At 44.4% G+C, this 21,901-nt stretch overlaps 1 protein-coding gene across 1 annotated transcript; it reads right to left on the minus strand.

The window, feature by feature from the left end:
- Positions 1-260: 260 nt before the first annotated feature.
- On the minus strand, positions 261-21,640 carry ap1m3 (adaptor related protein complex 1 subunit mu 3). The gene is made up of 12 exons (XM_076170209.1): positions 21,241-21,640; positions 17,304-17,460; positions 16,043-16,110; positions 15,813-15,943; positions 12,539-12,686; positions 10,877-11,003; positions 8,226-8,368; positions 7,265-7,336; positions 6,842-7,000; positions 5,469-5,594; positions 4,711-4,786; positions 261-2,095 (listed from the first exon to the last, which is right to left on the minus strand). Exons 1-12 carry the CDS (start codon positions 21,280-21,282, stop codon positions 2,073-2,075), a joined length of 1,272 nt encoding a protein of 423 aa, XP_076026324.1. The 5' UTR covers positions 21,283-21,640; the 3' UTR covers positions 261-2,072.
- Between the last annotated feature and the right edge of the window lie 261 nt (positions 21,641-21,901).

Below are 21,901 nucleotides of genomic sequence, written 5' to 3' on the forward strand. Positions count from 1 at the left end.
TGACTGAACGCTCACTAGACCCCATGTTTTGTGGGCAGATCTAACCAGCTGTGTGATACAATGGTGTAAACATTAAAAAGAGAGATTAGTGCAGTTCAGGACCAATGGGTTTGTTTTACTGGACATGTTACCAATGACAACCATAACAAGAGCGATCACGGCCCCTTTAAATGTTACTATGTGGTTATGTGACACTAATATAACCAAATTATGTAAAATGCCCAGGTTAGTAAGTATAAAAAGCCACCATTAGACAAACATAGTGTGTGTGCCCAAAAGATACAAAACTTTATTTCCAAATATATCCCTTTGTTTCTTATTCACAAACAGCAGTTGATAAATTAATGAAAACACACGATAGCCTCACGAAATACAAAAAACTCCTCACAGGAATCCAAACATGCTGCTGACTCATTATAAAAGGAATGAATGTAATGTTTTGTACTTAGCGGTGGCAGAGCGATCCTGAGCTCAGGGACTGTTTGCTGTTTGGCAGACTGGCTGAGCTGAAGGCAGCGAGGACAGAGAGGGATGGAGAAACGGAGAGCAGGAGAGCAAGAGAGACGGAGAGCGAGGGAGAGAGACGGAGAGCAGGAGAGCGAGAGGGACAGAGAGCGAGGGAGAGAGAGAGAGAGAGAGAGAGGGAGAGAGAGGGAGGGAGAGAGAGAGAGAGAGAGACAGAGAGCGAGGGAGGGAGGGAGAGAGGGACAGGGAGGGAGAGGAGAAAGAGGAAGAGAGACAGGGATAGAGAGAGACGGAGAGCAGGAGAGCGAGAGGGACAAAGAGCAAGGGAGAGAGAGGGAGAGGGAAAGAGAGAGAGAGAGAGGGAAAGAGAGACGGGGAGAGAGAGACAGAGGGAGAGCGTGAGAGAGAGACAGAGGGAGAGCGTGAGAGAGAGAGACAGGGAGAGAGGGAGAGAGAGACGGGTAGAGAGCGAGAGAGGGAGAGAGAGTGAATTACACCACTAGCTGCAGTGGAAACGTACGGAGGCCTTCAGAGGTCAGGATGGAAAATAAACAGCAGCAGAAAAGCAATTATTTCAGCATATTGTCTGATATCAGATAGCCAAAATAAAAAAACCATCCCCTTCAGGTTGTTTTACTTTTGTCCCCCCTTGGAAACCCACCCGGGACTTTGTCCTTTCGCTGCTTTTTCCACAAGGGGACAAACCGATATAAACAACGGTTACAAAAATGTGACAAAATTCCCGCAGCCCCATTCATTCCTTCAATCTCCCTGCGTGGCAGTGTGGCGAGCCGACGGGAGCGCAAGGACAAGGTTAATGCCCTCGTGGGACTGTGTCGACGGTGTTGTGTTACACGGCCGACGCCTCTGACAATATTGTGCCTTATTAATCATTGATCTGGGTTAGATGGTGTTGGTTTCTGTGCGCGCAGGGAGGGTGAGGATAATGTTCACAGTGCTAAGGGTGATGATACAGGAGAGCGCTTTGGAGGCAACCAACACCCGGGCGGTTCCAGCCTCTGGTGACCCTGAAAGAGAGATATATACAAATATGCTTTTAAAGGGGCGTTGAATCCTTGGTAGGTGTGACGGTTATGACCTTCTAAAATGATGACGAGAAGAGAAATCTGCTGGGGATCCGTTTAGGAACACTGACCCATTAGAGTAACGCTCTGTTAGTTCACACGGTAGAAAGTCACGTCTCATTGTGCAACACGACACAAAACTTTTTTGCAGTGCATTATTCTGTATTGTAACATTCCCTTTTGTTTTGTTGAGGAAAATAAAAGAAGAATCTGCTCTAATTTTAAGAGTTTCCCATGTCCAAATGGAGTTAAGAGTTCATTATCCACATTAAAATGTTTCCTAAAATAAAAAGTCAAAGGTGACTCAGCCACCGCCTCTTCCCTGTCTGGGGCGAGGGAGCCTCTTAAAGAGAGAGGGATGATGTCTCCTTCTTCTTTTTCTTCTCCCACCCTCGTCCTCCTCAAACTGGGAGAGACAGCGGGAGTTGAGAGAGAGAGAGAGAGAGAGAGAGAGGGAAAGAGAGAGAGAAAGAGAGAGAGGCGGAGAGAAGATATCCATTCGTCTAGCAGCATCTGTGCCCTTTAGTTTGTCCGGAGCTGGTAATCTGCCAAGAGATGTAAGGGAAGAGCATTAACACACAGGCAGAACCTCCTCTTCCTCCTCCTCCTCCTCCTCACTCTCGACATGAGCACACATAAACAAGACCTTCAAGACGATGTTATGATCTCCATTACCACTCTGACAAAACAAAACGGACATTTGCAGAGATAATGTAATAATCACAGAAGATTCAACAATTCATAGAGTGTCCACGAACATCTATAGGCCAACACAGAGGGATGATTGGTGACATCGCCATTCATGAGGCGTTCAATGCACATCTGACATATCTGACAATCTGGAAGAAATCGGAATATTTACCAAATTTCTATTTCAGATGAGTGGCATTTATCATATTGCTGTTAGTAATATATCTTCATCTTTAACATACACATTTAGCCAGTACAGCTTAGAATGACCATGTGAAACCCCATGACAGATATGATGACATCATCGGCATCGAGCGTACAGCTGTGGCGCGACGGCGATACGGATCGCACTCGGCCGTTCATGCTGTAAGCAGTCAGGCCGTCCTGCTCATTACTTATTAACAAGTCAACACAGTCATTCTGCAGTATCATGGTACAACACCATTTAATCAGTGTGTGTGTGTGTGTGCGTGTGATTCTTAGAGATGAAATGAAACGTGATCCCCGTCCTCTCTCCTTCCCCGGGCTGCTGCTGATGTTAACAGTAAGGGAAAATGCGATACCCTCCTCCTCATCGCTCCATCACTCTCTCTCTCCTCTGCCCTTCCCCTCCTCCTCTTCCTCCTCCTCTCCCCCTTCCTTGGCGATAGTAACCTTGGCATTTGCTGAGTGCCACCTTGGGAGCCTGCTGGCACTCTGTGACATCATTCAAACCCCCCTCCCCCTCTGCCTCCTCTGAGTCCCACCTGACACAGGCAGGTAATGGATCTGATAGATGTGATGTCAGGCTTCGTTCCTGCTGTATGGTGGCATGAAACTTGAGGATCTCTGGCGGGGGTCCAGCCCAGGTATTGGCCTTCCATCTTCCATATCATTTACATTTGCCCCCTGATCTAACAAGTGAGCTCGCTGCTGCAGTCTCATCATGACACCGGAGCACATCTAGCACCGCACACAGCCACAGATGTTACTTCATTGTTTACTGTGATTAAAGAGAGGGGGGTGAGTTGTGGTTTGACCCTGGAGACCCTGGACACACACGGGAGTCTAACCCTATCCTCCAAGCTCCTGCCCCCCCAACAGGCACGGTGTACCACCCAAGGAGCAACGAGCGCTCCACATGTACTATATAATGGTCACTTCATGAATCTCTCCTTCATTTAATCACATCAGTCTTTAGGATCTAAACACATTCTTCATTATTCTTGGAATTTGGCCTCAAACTATAAAAGTGTGAGTTTCCTGTTCTGCCTAATTTGAATACGAAACCCAAAGCCCTAATTTGTTTACTCCATCAGAATGAAAGCAGTGCGTTTTTAATCAACAAGACGACTGTATGGCCTCTAATTTGTGTCTGTAGTCTTGCAACCACAACAGAATTTGATAACATAAATGATAATATGTGATATATGATGAGCAGAGGCGTGCAGATATGTTTCCACTTTGGACATCCAACCTTGAAAATAACATTTGTTCATTGCTTTATCTACTGTACGTACAGTGTTACCTCAAATTAAGTGGTAAACTCTTTCACAGATTTTCCCAGAATGCAATATCCTACTGTGATATATGGCACAAAAATACCTGAAATAGTTATATTGTTCATTAAAATTAGCTTCCAGTTATTGTGTGTTACAATAAAATCCAAATGAATCTGTTGTGAAGTTTTGTTTTCACATTAATCCGGCTGACTGAGCACAACGTTCCTCATCCAAAATCAGTCATTAAACTATAGTGAGGAGTTTATTTCTGCATTTTTGGGAACATGGGAATAGATTTGGAAGTTTATCCACCAGAGACTAGATATCGCTTTTCTTGTGGATTGACACTGAGTGGACGATACAAAGCTCCCACAGGTCAGTGAGCAGGTGAGGAGACGGTGAGTCTTGTCTTGTCCCTCGAACTCCTCACACACACACACACACACACAGCTCCGATTGAGTCGCCTGTCCTGGCTTCACCCCCAGGACTCAATCGGAGGATCTCCAGGCTCTGTGGCTGCCGTTTCATAACATTGCATCAAGCTTTGAACGCGAAGAAGCGAACGAGGCGATTTACACGATGCGATGGATGAAGAATCATGAGCCGCAAGCTGGCGGAGCAATAACGTTTGTCCTTGCGCTTCCTGCGTGGCGTCAGTCTGCACCCCTGAGGCTCACGATGGGGGAGCCAAGTGAAGCTTTTGAAGGTTATTACACCTCAGGACTTATTCCTGGGGTGTGTGAATGAACGGTGGTGATGGACGGTGACGTCGCTCTCATCTGAAAAACACTGGCGCGCCCAAAAAGGACAAAGTGCAACATGACGAGGTCTAGCTTCGGATATCACCTTTGACCTTCATAGGAATCCAGAGGAGCACCGAGTCACAGGTTCAAACCAAACCAAACTAAGCAGTCTGTGTGTGTGTGTGTGTGTGTGTGTGTGTGTGTGTGTGTGTGTGTGTGTGTGAGAGCATGTGTTGTGTTCTCACCTCCACTCTGCGTGATGTATCGTACCCATGGTAATGCCTGGTAACCACTCTTCTCAATGATCTTCAGGTAGCGCACCTATGGGAGCACACACAGTCATTACCCTCACACACACACACACAGCCTATAACCCAGCATAAACCTCATCTTAAGTGTTTGGGTCTTAACATTCGCAAACAAAGAGAGAGACGCATTAAGCCGCCACAGCTTCATCTCACAGCAGGGACTGTGTCCTTTCGGTGGACGAGCCATTGTCTCTAATTCACCTTTGGTCTCCTCAGACCTGAGGAGCGATTCCGTACATTTTAAACACATTCAGAGGGGCTCCAATGTCCTCGCCGCCTCCCTGATGAGTTTCCTCCTCTCCCTTTCATTAACCTTGCAGGGACGTCCTCATCTTGGCAACGTCTCCCGTCCAGTGTCTTTTAAAAATCTCTTCCCCTCCTCTGACGATCGCCGTCTTTTTAAACAATGAGCTCCTGTCGACAACTTAAGAGAGCGACGGGCCGTTTCCGCTCCAGATGGTCGCTCACATAAAGCAGTTTCCCAAATTTAAATGCATCGATTCATAAGAACTTTATAGCACTTCTGCTTTTACATGGTGAGCAAGACATAAACGTACAACCCGATGCAAACGTGGCGTCTATCATCCAAACTGCGGCGCGCCTGCCTGCCTGTCTTTCTGTCTGGATGAATGAGTGAGTGAGGGTGAATGTGCAGCAGTGCATTATGGGAACTGAAGGGTTAAGTAAGTCTGTACCTGAATCCCCGACACGGTGAAATAAGGGATCTCAAAGTTAACAGTGACCGGTCGCTTTCCTTCCAGCTCGTCGCTCTCAACGCTCGGCAAGCCAAAGTGCGCCCGCATCATGTACTCCTTACCGCCCTACACACACACACACACACACACAGACACACAAAGAGAAGAGGCCACAAATGTGTTACAATATTTGCTAAACCATAACAAAGAGACAGTTTGATCTGTTTGATGAAGCCTCTGAGACAAGGTTTGCATTGTGCTTAAAACAAAGTACTGAGTCATAACAAAGTAAATAAGTGACCAAATTACAAGTTTCACATCTGTCTAAGTTAGGACGTCCTTTCAATAGAGGCTATAAACGCACAAAAGTACCTAGTCATTCTTTATAACACAATATCTTGTATTTTCTACTTTCTACTTTGGTTGTACTTGTTGCAAATAAGCTGTGCTGTTCACGTTCACCTGTAATATATAGAAGTAAAACCCATTAACAGTAACTAATTACTCAAAAGAAGCAAGTAAACATATTCCTTTTTTACGTACAACAAAATCTAAGCAGCTATACGACTGCGATTTATCTCTGGGTGTGTTTTATTGATCCCACACCTTTACTGGATAAGAGACACTCCTGGAAAACAAAACAGGATTCATGAGAGAGACGCAGTAAAATCCTACAGACTTATAAACAGTTGATATGCCCTCCCTGTGAGGTAAGAGTGTGTATGAGGGATGCACTGGAAAGACAGCGCCTGGACAGACAGTTTCAGCATGTGTGAGTCATTTATCACAACAGGCCCATAAGTCACGTCTGTCCCCTCAAAGCTGTATTGTATATTAGACGTATGGTTTCCTGAGAGAATGTGCCATTCTATAGCGTTTGAAGGAGCGTGTGTGTGTGTGTGTGGTGGTGGTGGTGGTGGTGGGGGGGGGGGGGGGGCTGTATATAAATATTGAGTAGATATCAAAACTTCAACTGAATTCACGCTTGGCCATTTAAAAAAAACACATTTAAATTTGCTTTGGGGCGAGTTTATGTTTCGTGACAGTGTATATTACACACTGACAAATTCACATCAGGACAGCAGAAGATTTAGGAGGAAAGACGTTTGCGCGCGCGTGTGTGTGTGTGTGTGTGTGTGTGTGTGTGTGTGTGTGTGTGTGTGTGTGTGGGTGAGTTTCACCATAATGTGACGAATAGCTGCCGTCAAATCATAACTTTATTTCTGCCCCTGGCACAGTTTGAGCGATAAAAACGTGGCGTGAGAGAGGCGGCGGGACAAACAAACAAACAAACAAACAAACAAACAAACAACAACATCCGTCAGCTTCACTTCCTGTCTGAACTGTTGATGTGTTCTGTGTGTGGCACTAACAGGGAAGGACTTGATGGTCCACTGCACCACGCTCTTCTCTGGCACCCACTTGGCGCTGCCCATGCTGGTCTTGAACTTGGGCGAGTCGGCGTCGTTGGGCACCGGCACCATGATGGACACGTTGTTGGCGGTGGAGCGGCTTTTGAATTGACTGCGAGCCTTCGGGGTGGGGAGGGGGAGGAGAGGAGAAGGAGGAGAGCAGAGAGGTTAAAGGTCAACACGACAGTTCACTCCAGAGGAACTCACCCAGGCGTCTAGACTCAAACCTGAAGGTCAATGTGTTCATACATCTCCAACATGTTAAGAGAGGGAGTGTTAATCCTCCCGTAAAGTGTGTGTGTGATAAATACTGAAAGGTGCAAGAGGAGGGAACAGATGAGAGGGTAAGAGTAGTGTGTGTGTGTGTGTGTCACTCATCATTACCTTCACCTTGATCTCCACGCGGCTGTGCGAGAACTTTTCAATCACACTCTCAATCCATATGAGAGGCTTCACCTGTCAGAGAGAGAGAGAGAGATAAGGGAGAGGGGGGAGAGAGAGAGAGACAGAGAGAGAGAGACATAGAGAGAGCGGTCTTCATTCTTCTGACTCAGTTCTGTGTTTCTGCTTAATTGCCTACACCTGTTCTTAATAAACAAACAGCAGCTTCAAAGGATTTGATCTTTAAGTGTCACTCAAAGTATTTGTGACTTCTGCTGCTGAATTAAACTTACTACAATAAAAAAGTACAACCATGCTGTCACGACGACGGCACAACTCATACCTCCACTGTTACCATGACAGCTTGAGTGCAGGTTTATAACAGAGCTGCAACCACGATAGTTGATTTTGAACAGATTTCTTGTAACAAAGACAGCGTGTGTGTGTGTGTGAGGGGTCCCTGTGCTCTCCTGCTAAGCTCCCCCAATCACTCACACACACACACACACACACACACAGTTCTTCCATCCAATTTCCTGCCAACGTCCAAACTCCAACTCTGAAACCGAAACCTTAACAACACAACAGACGATGACGGTGACAAAGGCGATGTGACACCCTAAAGTCCAAGCTCGCTCCTTTAAAGGAACAAAAGAACAAAGGGCTGATGTTAACAATACCGGGCGGAGTGCTCGACCTGAGAAGACCGGCATCGGCAACGTTAGCAGATCCTTCCCCGGAGTGCGTACACACACACACACACACACACACACACCTAAATCCTCCCAGTCGAAGGCAATAACCTGAGCAATAAGTATATGATGGCGACCCTGAAACTGAGGTCTGAAACAGTGAAACATCAGCATTCTATGGATAGTAAGTGCAGTCCTACAACACTGTGTGGGTGTGGGTGTGTGTATGTGTGTGTGTGAATGACAGGGGTGTGTGTGTGTGTGTTGCTCACTGTGGTATTGAGGCGGTAAGACATTAGCTCACTGTCCCCGTCAGGCGGGATGAAGGAGATCGTGCGGTCGTTCTCAAAGCGCGACAGGCGGACACACTGATGAAACTTCACGTCTTCCAGCTCCACCGTCTTACTCTTCTCCCCTGGTGCACACACACACACACACACACACACACACACACACAAAAACACAAACACACACGTTACACACGTAAACGAAACACAAACGTACAATACACAAAAATGATTCAGAAGTTTCCCATGAAGCCTTTGGGGAAATCAAGGTCAAGGTGATAACTGACAAAACCATTCACACACACTGTCTCTCCCCCCCCCCCCCCCCCCCCACACACACACACACAACCAAACCCATCTGCCCTTTTCCTGTCCCCATTTTCTGCCACAGACACATACACGAGTAAACACACAGAGCCACACACACAGCATGAAATAAACGAGTATTGCATTATCGGCCTTAAAATCCTCTTCAGTCTAACACACGCCGACACAAACCACGACTTGATCGGGGATTAAAACCCAGCACTTTAGGGTTTATGTGCGATATCGACCCTCGTACTGCACGACCGCACGACTTTATTAGAACCTTTTTTTATTAAACCAGAACAAACAGATTTCAAAGTGTGCCTGTGCTTCATCCTTTAGCCTTTTAACGCACCGCTCCTCTACAGCGGTGGAGCCGGGTCGTACGGGCCGAAGGAATGGGTGGTTAAGTAAGTGAGTGTGTGCGACCTCTTTAACAGTGACATCTCGTAGCCCAGCTGGAGAAAGTCCAATGTTCTCCTTTGCCGTGGTTAATGGAGGATGCTGAGTGCTGGAGAAAACGATGTAATGACTGCGGGCTCGGGGGCCTTCGGCTAAATCCCCCCATTCCACAGTCAGCTAAAGCCTGAGTGTGTGTGTGTGTGTGTGTGTGTGTGTGTGTGTGTTTAGGTGTAGCTTCCTCATCCATTGTTTTCTCTGTAGAAGTGTGTATTTGTGAACGGTCTGTGTTTACATATGTGGTGTACTCGCTCATTGTTCTGTATTGATTTCTTGCCGTGTGTGTGTGTGTGTGTGTGTCAGTAAGTGATATGGCATGAGTGGAGACAGAGGTCCGGTGTGCGCGCACACACACACACACACACAACGCCGCGCGCAAAAGAGGAAGAGGGAAGTCCTTTAAATCTCTCACTATCACACACACACTCACTCACTCATTGTAATATGGAGAGAGGACAGGAGAGAAAGGTCACATGAGACACACTTCCTCTTTCTACGACCTGAGGGGCACGGGGAGGAGACAGGTCTGTGTGAGTGTGTGTGTGTGTGTGAGTGTGTGTGTGTGTGTGCGTGAACGTGTGTGTGTGTATGTGTGTCAGGGGATGATGGAGGATGCAGCCTAACCCTCCGTGTGTTTCCTCTTCCATGCTGCTCTCACATGTATCACAGAGCAGCATGTGACACAATGTGAACCTGCCGATAAACATTAAAGAGAGACGTTTGAACCAGTTTGACACCAGATCACTATATTCAACATTATTCAATGATTTGTAAAGTTTGAGCTTTTCACGGGCTTTTCTATTTAACATAACAAATGGATGCAATTAGAAAGCAGACAAGAAAAACCAATGAGACTACTGTGTCATTTATCTTAGTACTCCCTGTAGTGGCAATTGCAGCCACAAGAGGGCAGTGTTAAATGATTTATCCTCCCTCGGTCAGGTTTCAGCTGCGCTCGCATGTCTTGGAAAGTGCAAGAACATGCAATCGCGATACCTAACAGACTCCCTGCACAGGTTATACGTGAAGAAGAGTCACTGATGAAGATGAGCCCCTGTAGAATATTCTAATATCTGTGAACAGACTCGGAGAGTACGAGCGCTTCTGTGTGTGTGTTTGATCCATTATTCCTGATCATTATTTCTGAGGATGCGTTCGCGCCGCGGACGGTTTGACACAGCAGGGGGGGCGGGCTGCAGGCTGCAGATGTGGGATATCCACAGACCCTCGTCTTTCATCTGCAGGCCTGTAGCCCCGGGTTAGGATTAAGTCAGAGGCAACGGGGCTACACAGCAGTGGGGCCGTTCCCAGTGAAGACGAAGAAGGAAAGAGGAGGAAGAGGAGGGTGTGCAAGAGCAGACGCGCAGAGACGTAGCAGCGGGAGGCTTCGTCGGAAGAAGAAATAGAATCTGGAGGTGAAGTGAAGTAAAGTGAGGGGTTGTGGGAGTGAGCGGCTCGGCTGTGGAGGGGTGAAGGTGAGGTGGAGGTGAAGAGGGAGAGAGAGTGTTTTGATCTAAACAGGCAGGGTAAACACATTCTACCTGTTAATGTAAGATAATAAAAATAAGAACTGACTACATTTGAAGTAATAAACTTCACCGGATTTAACAAACCATTAGTAAAGACATTCAACAGGATCTTATCTAAAAAGGATCAAAACCACAGAGAACTTTGCAAACCTATGAAATATTGATGTTCTACACTTTCCTGTCTAATATCTTTGTGCGTACACATACCATGATGTGATAAGATGAAATTGATAAGATGCAAACACTTGCAGTTCAAAGCATTCTGGGAAACAGCATGATCAAAGTTGATATGCACAGCGTATACTGCTGTGCAGCTACACATCCATAATGTCTGTTACTTACTGCCGGTGATCTCAAACAGCACTTTGTCATTGAGGCCCAGTCTGAGCTCAGGCATCCCCGACAGCACCACTTTCAGCTTGATGCTGCCCACTATCTCGCTGCGCAGGACGCTGCCGTTGGCGCTGACCTGCACACAAAAGAGCCGAGCCGTAAATCAGACCGGAGCGCTGGACAATTACGTTTGGAGAAGAGTGCTCCAGTCTTTTTAAAATGGCTTTTGTGTGGCTGCACGGTGAAAACAGCACAAAAGGCAAGAGACATTTGCATCACCTGAAATACAAAACGCCCAAGCTGTCGTTTGAGGAGTAGAGAGAGAAAGAACTATTTAACAGACAGAGAAATTGATTGGGCAAAACATGAACATGAAAGAGCTCTGGTGAAGATCAGGTGATAGAAAAGTCCCCGATCACAGAAAAGGGAAGTGGCCTGCAGTTGTTGAACCGCCACCGCCGTTTCCTTTTGAGTGATAAAACCTCTAAAACCTAGAAGAGAAGCTTGCTAATGGCCTCAGGGTTACATCAACAATGAGACGCTCCAGGAGAGACTCGTCCGTCTTGTTTCTCACTTTAAGAGACACAATAATTGCCCCAGCATTTCCGATCAAAATGATTGATTTTTGCTGCGGCAATGTCCTGACTATGCAGCAAATTTTGCATAAAACACAACTTTTACACTCCTGTGTGTACCGCTGTTGCTCCTGCAGTCGAGCGTGCGTCCTTCACACCCAGCCAATGTCTCACTCCTTTACTTTCTTTCATGTTCACTGTTTGTACAAATAGTTACCAACTTTTAAATGAAGTGAAATTAAACTAAACAACATTACAATTTCTTCACTTCTGTTTTACGTTGTTTTCGATACACATCTCTACTTCCACCTCATTCAGAAACAGACGGTTTGAGTCTGTGTTGTGACTTGATGAGCTGAGTGGTCAGTCTGCTCCCTGATGACTGTGTTTCCCTGCTATCTCATTAACCATGGTGATGATCTTGGTGTGGTAAATCTGCAGTTAACTGGGGGCTTATGCATCATCGCAGAAAATTGCAGCTTTTTTCCAGCTGCTTATTACAGTAATTGTAATTGTAAGTTAAACCCATGTGGAAGACGATTACGTTTTGTTATGATTATGTTAAGTTAACACGTATCAACAAGTGATTACATCATGAGCAGCTACAGAGCACATCACAATCTGTAGAAAGCCTTGAAAGTCGGTTTGAATTGAAAATATGCAGTCTCCTTCTCTTTCTTCTCCATACTAAGTTAACAGAGAAAGCCTTCAGCTCCACCTGCATCTCCTTAATTAACTGAATAACCTTTCATACAAAGCGCTGGGCTCCATAACAAAGAAGCACAAATACCCCCAAAAATGTCAGGGACCATTGAATGGTCAATGGTTATAATAAGACAGGAAATTAGAGCACATCCTTACAAATCAATCCCAGGAAATGGGAAAACTGTAAAGAAGCAGGAAAACATGGCAGAGCTTCAACACAGATCATTTCATAAGTGATGCACCCAATTTACTCCAAAGAGACGACTTAACTATCTGTCTTTAACACTTCTACTTCAGCAGAATGACCATTGATCTAAAAACTGCATTAACATCTTCATTTCTGAGCTTCTCCTTTTAGGGAATACAGTATTAAGATTCTAAACATCCTCACCAGTAGGTTCACCGACTCGATGACGTCCATGAAGACTTCGTTCTTCCTGTACTTGATGCCCTCTGATCGCCAGGAGACGGCGTTGGTGACGGTGGCGGGAGGCCGAGGAGCCCCCACGTCTAATTTATGGCCCTGCTGGGTGATGTACCTTAGAGAGAGAGAGAGAGAGAGAGAGAGAGAGAGAGAGAGAGAGAGAGAGAGAGAGAGAGAGAGAGAGAGAGAGAGAGAGAGAGAGATTAAAGGTTAAAAATCATCACTGGGCCCCAACTGATCCCTAAATCCGTTTGTAATCCTGCCGACTAGAACGAGCCAACACGTTTAGCTGTGAAACGTTTTAATTTTCAGCTTCGTTTTGAAGCAGTGTGGAGAAGCGGCTGCAGTCTTTACTTTTTGTCCGATCTCTTCTAAAGATACCAGCAGAGACCAGTGATATCCTTTCAGTCCCATCGACATAAATCACATTTTTAATTTGAAGAAATCGTGGAAAGGAAATGGCAAACAAGCAGTGTGTGTGTGTTTGGGTGTGTGTGTGTGTTTTGCCTGCAACGGCTGTCTCTGGAGGAGTGTTTTTCATTTTTTAATCACACCTCCTGATTGAAAATATAAATGAAGAATTCCAGCCTGAATACATTAGAGGGCCTCGTTGTTATTGCCTTATTTTGGAGATTATTCATGGATGTGATTGGAAAACGGATATTTGGTTGAATCCCTTTGTGTGTGCGGCCACAAAGCTTGCATGATACAGAACATGCAGGTCATTCTTTACGTCTTCAATGTGATGAGAAGGCACAAACAATTGCGGATGTTTAGATTCTTCCAAGGATCTGAGACTCTGCTGTCTCTACCTTTCTTCACGTCATGCTTTGGTTATAGTGGAAATATACACAACCTACTAGTCTGTAATTAGTGTAAATAGTGAAACAGCTCAAGCACTTTTAATATAGTATCATGTTGATAGAGTATATTTGTTATCTTCACAGACTTTGTAGATCCAGTAACTGGTGGAAATTTAGGCCACCAGCATTGAAACAACTCAATTGTATTTCCCAGCATGCATCAGCCTTATGGGAAAAGTAGTCTATACAAACACATTCACAATTCTGTTCCCTTGATACTGAAATCGTGCAAAGGGCTTTTTCCACAACTCTCTCAATCCAAGATCACAATTGGTAATTTTTTGTTTTGTTATCACTGTTCTAATTTTTAGACATAGAAATCAGCAAAGATGAAAGTCGTCTCTTTTTGAACTGGTCCTGTGTTCAGATCTGAATATGTCTTCACGCTTCCTTCCTCTGCTGATGCGTTCACTGTGCGTCTTCTTGCCTCCTGTACAAACTGGGAAGCCGGTTTGTTGTAACGATCACCCTCGTGTGACCGGGGATGCTTAATGACTCGTCATGAGAATAGGAGGGAGCGGCACAAACAACATGTGACCCGGGCGTGTTTTTACCCAAACACCTGCCCCCCACCGTTGCCCTCTCAATAGTCTGGTTGCTACGGCAGAGCTGCCTCCTCATCTGTCCCATTCCAATTTTCGCTGGAGTGATTTGGATTATTCTGTCTTTCTTCGTGCCAATAAATGTCTTTTTTCATTTTTTTGTGTGACAAAAACAAGACAAATAAAAGCTTAATGTACATAAATAGAAGAAACACTGCAGATGGTCTTGAAAGAATATTTGAAGTCATGTTCATTGTTCTGTGCTGTGTTCTTCACCTGAGGGGGGCTCCTTTCATCTGGCTGTCAAAAGTCGAGGTACATGATTCCAAGTCAACAACAACAAAAAGTGATAAATAAACCGGGTTTCGATTGATTGATGGATTGAGGCAAAGTTTTCTCCCCCTTTCCTCCCACCTGGGGGGGAGGGGTGAGGGTTCAGGGTGGTCTGTCACGGTGAGAGCTGATAGATGAAAGGTGGCAACAAGTGGGCTTCAGGTCCGTGTTGGGCCGTGTTGTTGTCGCTGGAGCTGTTTTGTTCTGATTTGCCCCTGATTCGCCTCAGAAGTGGAAATGGCAGGATCTGGGAGTGAGGTTGGCAGCAAAACTGACAGATTTGCATAAGAATGGCAACCGTAACAAGCAAACACACACCCGCACACAAAGCTTCAAACGCAGAGAGACAGACAAGCTCGCGAATTCACTTGTAATCTCTGTCCGTCTCTCACAAGCTATAATGTTACAGTGGAAGAGAAAGGGAGCTTTTATTGTGGTGGGCAAGGCTTTAAAAGGGCAAAGAGAGGATATACACAGTGAATGAGTGTGTTTGTGTGTGTGTGTGTGTGCCTGTGTGTATTCACAACAGCTAAATGTGCCAGTGTGTCTCCTTGGAGAAGAGAAGAGCGAGGGGCTTTTCTGTCTGTGAGTCTTGAGTGTGTCCAGCTGACAGTGGCATTATGTGCGAGTGCCAATGGGAGCCTGGTGATTATCAGCGCTATTCAGAGCCCAAAACATAAACACACACACACACTACCACACACACACACACACACACGCAAAAAGTCAGCCAAAGCTTGTTGGCCGTAGCACACATCATTTTAGAACGAATTAAACAAACATCTCATGGAAATCTGAATGTTTGAAACACTAACTGGAAGCCAATGTTATTGTCCACATTACTGCAATGGGCTCGCATTAAAGTGAGGCTCGAACCTTTTCCTCCGAGGAGCCAAGGAGACGAAAACAAACAGCTCTGTGTACACTGCTGAGCACAGACGCTTGGAGGCCGAGATCAGTCGTTTCTGAAGCTCGATTCAATAAGGTCGACCGTTCACTGCAGCTTTAGTACTTTGACAAATGCAACAAACGAGCACACAGAATCACCGTGTACACACATTCCCATGCACAGACAGAACCGGCCCAAGAGAAACCCCAGCCAGCCCTTTTAAAGAGACGTACACAGGGATCTTCAGCCATTATAGGCTCTACTGCTGCGGCTACAAAAGGTTGACACAGTGTGTATTCACAACAACATGACTCAACACGTTATCTGTGTGGGTGTCTATGTTGTAAACACTAAACACGTACAAAGCAGCCGAGGATGTTGTCCCGATATAAAGACATCAAAACGTAAACAGCTGAGGGCCAGGTTATGCTCCCTGAGGAACACCGCATGAGCCATCTAGGCCAATTAGTCATAAGCTGGATTGTTTTCATCAAAATCACAACAGATATTTTCCAGTATTGCAAGAACTAGGCAGTTGTACCTCAGAGGTACAGATCCTATATAGGTATAATTGTATAGGGGGACATTGTCAGGGTATCAAACGGTTCTCTTACTCTTGTAGGATCTTGCTGTCCGTCGTCTGAGGGAAGCCGAAGTCCATCACTTCATCCATCAGCTCGTACACCGTCACAAAGTTGTCCCGAATGCTCTCCTCCTCCAGCTCCTTAAAGTACTCTTTAAAAACCTAAAAACACACAATTTGCGACATAGTACTTGGTGTATCTTATAGCTCAGTTCATTCATTTTGACGACAATGTGTAAAAACAGGGTGGGGAACACGTACCTGTATTATTTTATAAAGGAAGGAGTACACCAGAGCAGCGTTGGCGTTCTTCTTAGTCATCGCCACCACTGGAAGAAGGACTGTTAAGGAATAATCGAATAATCATCAATCAAACCTACAAACTGAGAAGCCAAGAAGCAGAGGATGGAAAACATGCAAATTCGCTGTAATGAATATCCTTTAGATGTGCGAGCGTACATGAGACAAACGCAATTAAATAAAAAGTTATGATAACTGCTGGAGCTGGGAACGTCTAATCTAAAGCACTGGGAATCCCACTGATGCACGACCACAACACAAAGCTGAATTAGTAATGTATAGAGAGAGTCTGACTTCTAAATAGATGTACAGCGCAGAAAACTTCACAGTGAATCTGCCTTAAATTTTTCAGCGAGCCTTGCGGATGATGGAACAGAAGTTGAGAAGCTGAAACACAAAACTTAACACCTATGGAGCCACATAAAGTTCAAATCGGCTACTGTGAATATTCCTCTGTAATGTATATCTTCCTCACTTGTCTGCAGATTATAAACACTCTACCTCTAAGTGATCAAAGCGGCAACTTTGAAGTCGAACGCGGAGATCCAAAGACAATATTCCATTCATTAGGGAATTCACGTATACGGAAAAACCCTGATCCAGCTTCATACAGACGAGATAAGTAGCTGTCCATCACGTCCACATATTCTCTTTATGTGGAAAAACAAATGAGGCTGCGTCAATTTATTCACATTCTAATGTAAAATACATGTCAGATGTTCTGTGTTTCGTTGACAGCGATTCAACCGATAAACATCATCAGGTGTGCAGTTACATTTTCTGCTACGGACTTCAAACAACACACTCCAGGCAGGTCTAAAATGGGAAAAAGTGGATATAAAATAAAAATAGAAAGCTCAGTACTCTCAGAAACTAAATCCGAGGAAATTCGAGTCACATTAAACAACGGCCGTTTGGTTGACGTGAGGTTTCTGGGCAGACTTCAGGACGAAACAAGTCACATATTAATACGTGCAATTTCTTTTAAAGAGGAACTTGAGGTGCCTTTTGAGACATTTATGTTAATTAGCAGCGTGAAAGTCAAACACTCAACTCAAACACTCAAACACTCAACTAGGAACCAGAATAACAACACAGAAGAGATTTTCCGAGGTATCGTATCAAATATCTCTGCTTCATATCAAAAAAAGCACAGATTCACCACGACAAAAACTACAAGGCACAGTATTAAGGCCTCCAATGTGAACTCTTTGTGGGATACGGTAGAGATTGCTGTGTTTGATCCACAGGAAGTGGGAGGAGCCATGGGAGACCAGCGGCGTCATCTCGACTTCCTCTTCCCTCTTCATCAGCATGGGCATGAAGTGATCGATCTCGTTCATGTCCATGTTCCCCATGTAGTTGCGGCAGATCAGCACCTGGACACAAAACGCACAAAACAAGACTGTAGAGACAGAGACCAGTCGTAGGATGTAACCATATAACCATAGACTGACTATAAGAGTAACCTTCATGATGAGACAACACACATAAGACACAAGTCACACATTTTGCAGATGACACCACAATTTACATTTTTAAGATTTTCATTGATCAAAAGAAACCAGATATTTAAGACTCACTTATATTTCAACTCTGAGAAAACACCCCTCAACACACACACATACAGACAAATCAAGATTAGTCAGCAGTGAGCTTCAGTAGGGTTTGGACAAGCAGAGAGAAGTGAAGAGGGAGATCAAAGCTCCTACGCTTGAGGGATCTCAATAGCAATCTCACACTCACACACACTTTTTTTGATAGAGGAGTCTGTGTTGCACAGGGGTCACACGGGGGCTGATACAACAAAAGCAGGAGGAAATAAGAAATGAAAAAAAAGGGAAATTCCAGGGAAGCAAAGTAATCTGAAGAAGAAAAAGAATATGAGCACTCCACTGCTCAGCCTCTGTGAACGGAGAGGAAACCACAGAGCACACAGGTCAAAGGTCAGCGGAGAAGGAAAATGAGGTATAGACAAAGGGAAAAAAAGAAGAAAAAAAAGCAATAACCAAAGGTCTGGATTTTACATATTCAGTGATTCACGTTTTACTTCCTGGCATTAGAGGTTTGCTGGTGAAGTGAAAGTTTACTCTACTCTCTTTTCCATCAGAGAGATTTACTTGAGCCAGCGCCAGTTACTGCAAAAGATAAATAAACACTTACTCAATACGCAAAAAAAAAGCAAAACACAAATCTGTGACTCAGCTACTGCACACACACAAAGTGTAGGAAAGGATTGTAAAGCAATTTAATATTTAATAGCCTAGTTGGATAAAATGGGGCCTAATAAATAACTACAAATGAATAAATAGAGCTATAAAAAGTTCAGAGTTGACACGGGAACAAATACATTACACGATACAATTTTAATATTAAATAATAACATAAATTATCTTTAAAATCACGTTTTTCTAAATTTTGATGATGATTTTCTCATTTAACTCTAATTGTCAAATCTTTAGCGTCTATGGTGGTTATGGTTATCTGGGGTGTTGCGATTAAATCCTGCAGAATTGAACCAAAGTCACTCCAAAGTCACTCCTCGACACAATACAAGAAATTAATCATCAACCAGCTGATACAGTATACTATCAAACACATTTATAACGAGCCACGGCAAATATCTTTCTTGCGCAATTCCCCCGTTCTGCTTTGTACGATACTGCTGTAATTCCCTGCCGTCCTGGTACTGGAGTGTGTGTGTGTGTGTGTGTGAGTGTAACAATTCTGAATCGCTTGGGGAATTTCCACCTTCCACAATCTACACCCTAACTAACTAACCGTACGGGAATGGAAGCTGCAATCAAAGACGCGCTTTTAAAATAGCTCAACATTTCTCAGGAGTTACAATGGTGAACGCGTCTCTCTCTCCTGTCACATCAGATCAAACCTGCGTTGGCTTGGATCCTATGTATAGAATAGGAACACATCAAATACAATGCCTTCAAATAAAGCAGTTAGCATATTCCAACCCCTCCTCAGCAGACTACAGCTATACTTAAGAACAGAGCTCTCATTAAATTGTACAGCTCAGTGTAAAGTTGCTCCAAACAGAGACGAGACTGTACAGCGGCTGACAAACTGCTGGATCTGCTTTCAACAGAAGGTTCATTCATCTTTTGTAGGTTCTGTAGCCACTTGGATTACATAGCCCACATTCTTAAGTCGCTATTTCACTGATCACAAATCTGCACCGTTTTGACTATAAAACAGATAAATTATTGCACGTTACATTGCCCTTGTTGCTTCCTTGAATTATGAAAATGATGGAGGTGAAATCGTTTCCAAGCTTCAGGGGAAGTTTGACAATGGCAAACTGACAACGGCAAAATCAATGGCAACCAATTGCTGCTGACCTCTAAAAAGGCAAACGACAAAAGCAAAAAGCTCACTGGGAAACAAACAGGAACACACACAAAAGAATCTGTTGAGCCCGTCTCAATTTGTACCACACACACACACACACACACACACACACAGACACACACACACACACACAGACGGACGCACAGACACACACACACACACACACACACACAAATCTTATTATCTAACCCCAATATTAGTCTGAAGAACAAATCAGACAACAATATTTTAGGTTACTGATAGAATAACATTAAAGATGAGACGGAATCGGTAACAATTGTAAACGTCTCTATACGTGATTGTCTCCATTACTGAACAAAGCTGCAGGACTGTTCAAAAGAATGACTGTTGTAAATGCCGGATATCAACAGACTGATATTCAGAGCTCCGACGACACCGGAGGCCCAAGGTGGAGAGAGCCAGAGGTTCATGTGTTTGCATGTCTTTTGCTAATGTCAATATAAAAGGAATTGACCTGTGAACCTAGTGTGAGTCAATACAAAAGGTGTTGACCTATGGAGTCTTTTGGAATATTATCACCCTGCCCTGCATTTGAGCATGGGCATGATGATTCTGTGTTTTGTTTTTCTAGAATGAAAGATGGGAGATTCTGCCTGGTCAGAGCACAGAGAGGAAGATGACTGAGGGGGAATAACTACTGACAAGCCCAGGAGGGGAGAGGGGGGGGGGAGAGAGAGGGAGAGAGAGAGAGAGAGAGAGAGGAGGGGGTTAGAGAGAGAGAGAGAGAGAGAGAGAGAGAGAGAGAGAGAGAGAGAGAGAGAGAGAGAGAGAGAGAGGGGAGGGGAGAGGAGAGGGGGTAGAGAGAGAGGGAGATCGAGAGAAAGAGAGAGAGAGATGGATAGAGACAGGGAGAGAGAGAGAGAGAGCGAGAGAGCCTTTAATCAGCACAGTTCCTCATCCAGGCTGAGGGACTGATCCTCTTGTCTCCTGGGCTTTGTGAAACGAGGGGATTCTTCAGATATTCTTCCTATTTCTCGCTCTATACTACACAAACCCTGCGAGGGTTAGACAGGGAACATAAAAGCTTCTTTACATTCAAGTGCCTCCATTCCATTCCTTACTGACAAACAGTTCACATATAGAGAACATATCAAAATTAAGCTTGCCTCAGTATGCTTGTATGTATATGTATGTTGTCTTTACTACAAGATAACCATAAAGTGTTTAAGCCTCTGAAAATCTATTGTTACATGTTTGCAATGTCATTACATGTGAATATTTTCAAAGTTTCAACAGAATGAGATTAATTATGCATAACGAAGAATACAAAATGATGCTGATTCTCACTACAAGGTTTTCACATCTGCAACTTCAAGCTTCAACCCAAGAAGACTTTGGGGCTCTGATGTGCATTTTTAAACGAAGCCACAGACTGAAGCAGGTCTTTGACTTCAGTTTGGCCACTGCGAGTAAAGCTTTAAATCGTCAGCTCGAACACGTCGCGGGTGTAAAAGGTTGCGTCGCTGCACAACAACAAACCTCTGTGTCTTTCTGCTGCACGCTGGTTAAACGAGTTAGACAAGTTCAGCCTCTCTTCCTGCCTGCTTCAGCTCTTATAATGTGGGCTAGAGGGCACAATATCCTGTTTATGGCCAGACATTTAACACGGCCTGAGTGCTCATATGTAGCTACAACATTAGAAAAGTCAAATTCTTCACATTTTTTCTTGTATCTGTACATTTTGCCGGAGCTAAACTACGTTTGCTGCAGCAGGTGCCTCCTTAAATATCCTGATGTCAACTTCACCCACAAACAAGTCGCAACAAACTCACCTTCCCCTTCAGGTCGAGGATGAATATCGCCGACGCCGACATGGTTGTGTAGTTAAAATCCTCGAGTGTAACAAGTTGCCTGGATAGAATCTGGGTTTACTGTCCAATCTGGGTCAATTACACGGATTAAGAGTTCCTCCCATCTCCTCTTCCTCCTCTCCTCCACTCGCGCTCTTCTCGCTCGCTTTTCCGGACCAAACGTCAAGCTAGCAGTAACGACACGAACATAACTTCCGGCAGTTTTTAAATATTCAATTGTATAAACAAACATTTTACCGTCTAAATATTCAGTTTCAAAGCTAACAGAGGTAACAAGTACTATAAATGACGACAACAAGACCTTTTATACAGTTGTGATACAATTGTGTCCCTTATTTGGTCATATCCGGCCGCTGAATATAAATATTTAGCATTATTTTTGATTAAACGAAATTATTATTTTAGTAAGCTTAAATGGTTCGGGTTTTTTCTCTGCGGTTCATTAAATAATCACAAGACCTAAAACCTTGAAAATGAGTAAGCAGAAGAAAGTTTTCAATATCAACCGCATATAATAAACAAAAAATAAAACGGAGGACAAGGGGCACAACAGAGACAAAAACACAAAGTATAGGCGGTGTACAGCTTTTCCACTGCCTGTCTTGACTGCTTGGTGTAATAC

This window comes from Genypterus blacodes, unplaced genomic scaffold (genome assembly GCF_046128005.1).
Source record: "Genypterus blacodes isolate CSIRO-AG114 ecotype Tasmania unplaced genomic scaffold, CSIRO-AGI_Gbla_v1 ptg000215l_1, whole genome shotgun sequence".
In the NCBI taxonomy this organism is placed as follows: Eukaryota; Metazoa; Chordata; class Actinopteri; order Ophidiiformes; family Ophidiidae; genus Genypterus; species Genypterus blacodes.

Coding starts and splice junctions, on each gene's coding strand:
- ap1m3 (XM_076170209.1), bottom strand. CDS start 21,282: ATGTCGGCGTCGGCGATATTCATCCTCGACCTGAAGGGGAAG. Junction 7,337..8,225: donor CTTACCGCCTCAATACCACA/GTGAGCAACACA, acceptor TCTCTCTGACAG/GTGAAGCCTCTCATATGGAT. Junction 7,001..7,264: donor GCGTGGAGATCAAGGTGAAG/GTAATGATGAGT, acceptor CCCACCCCGAAG/GCTCGCAGTCAATTCAAAAG.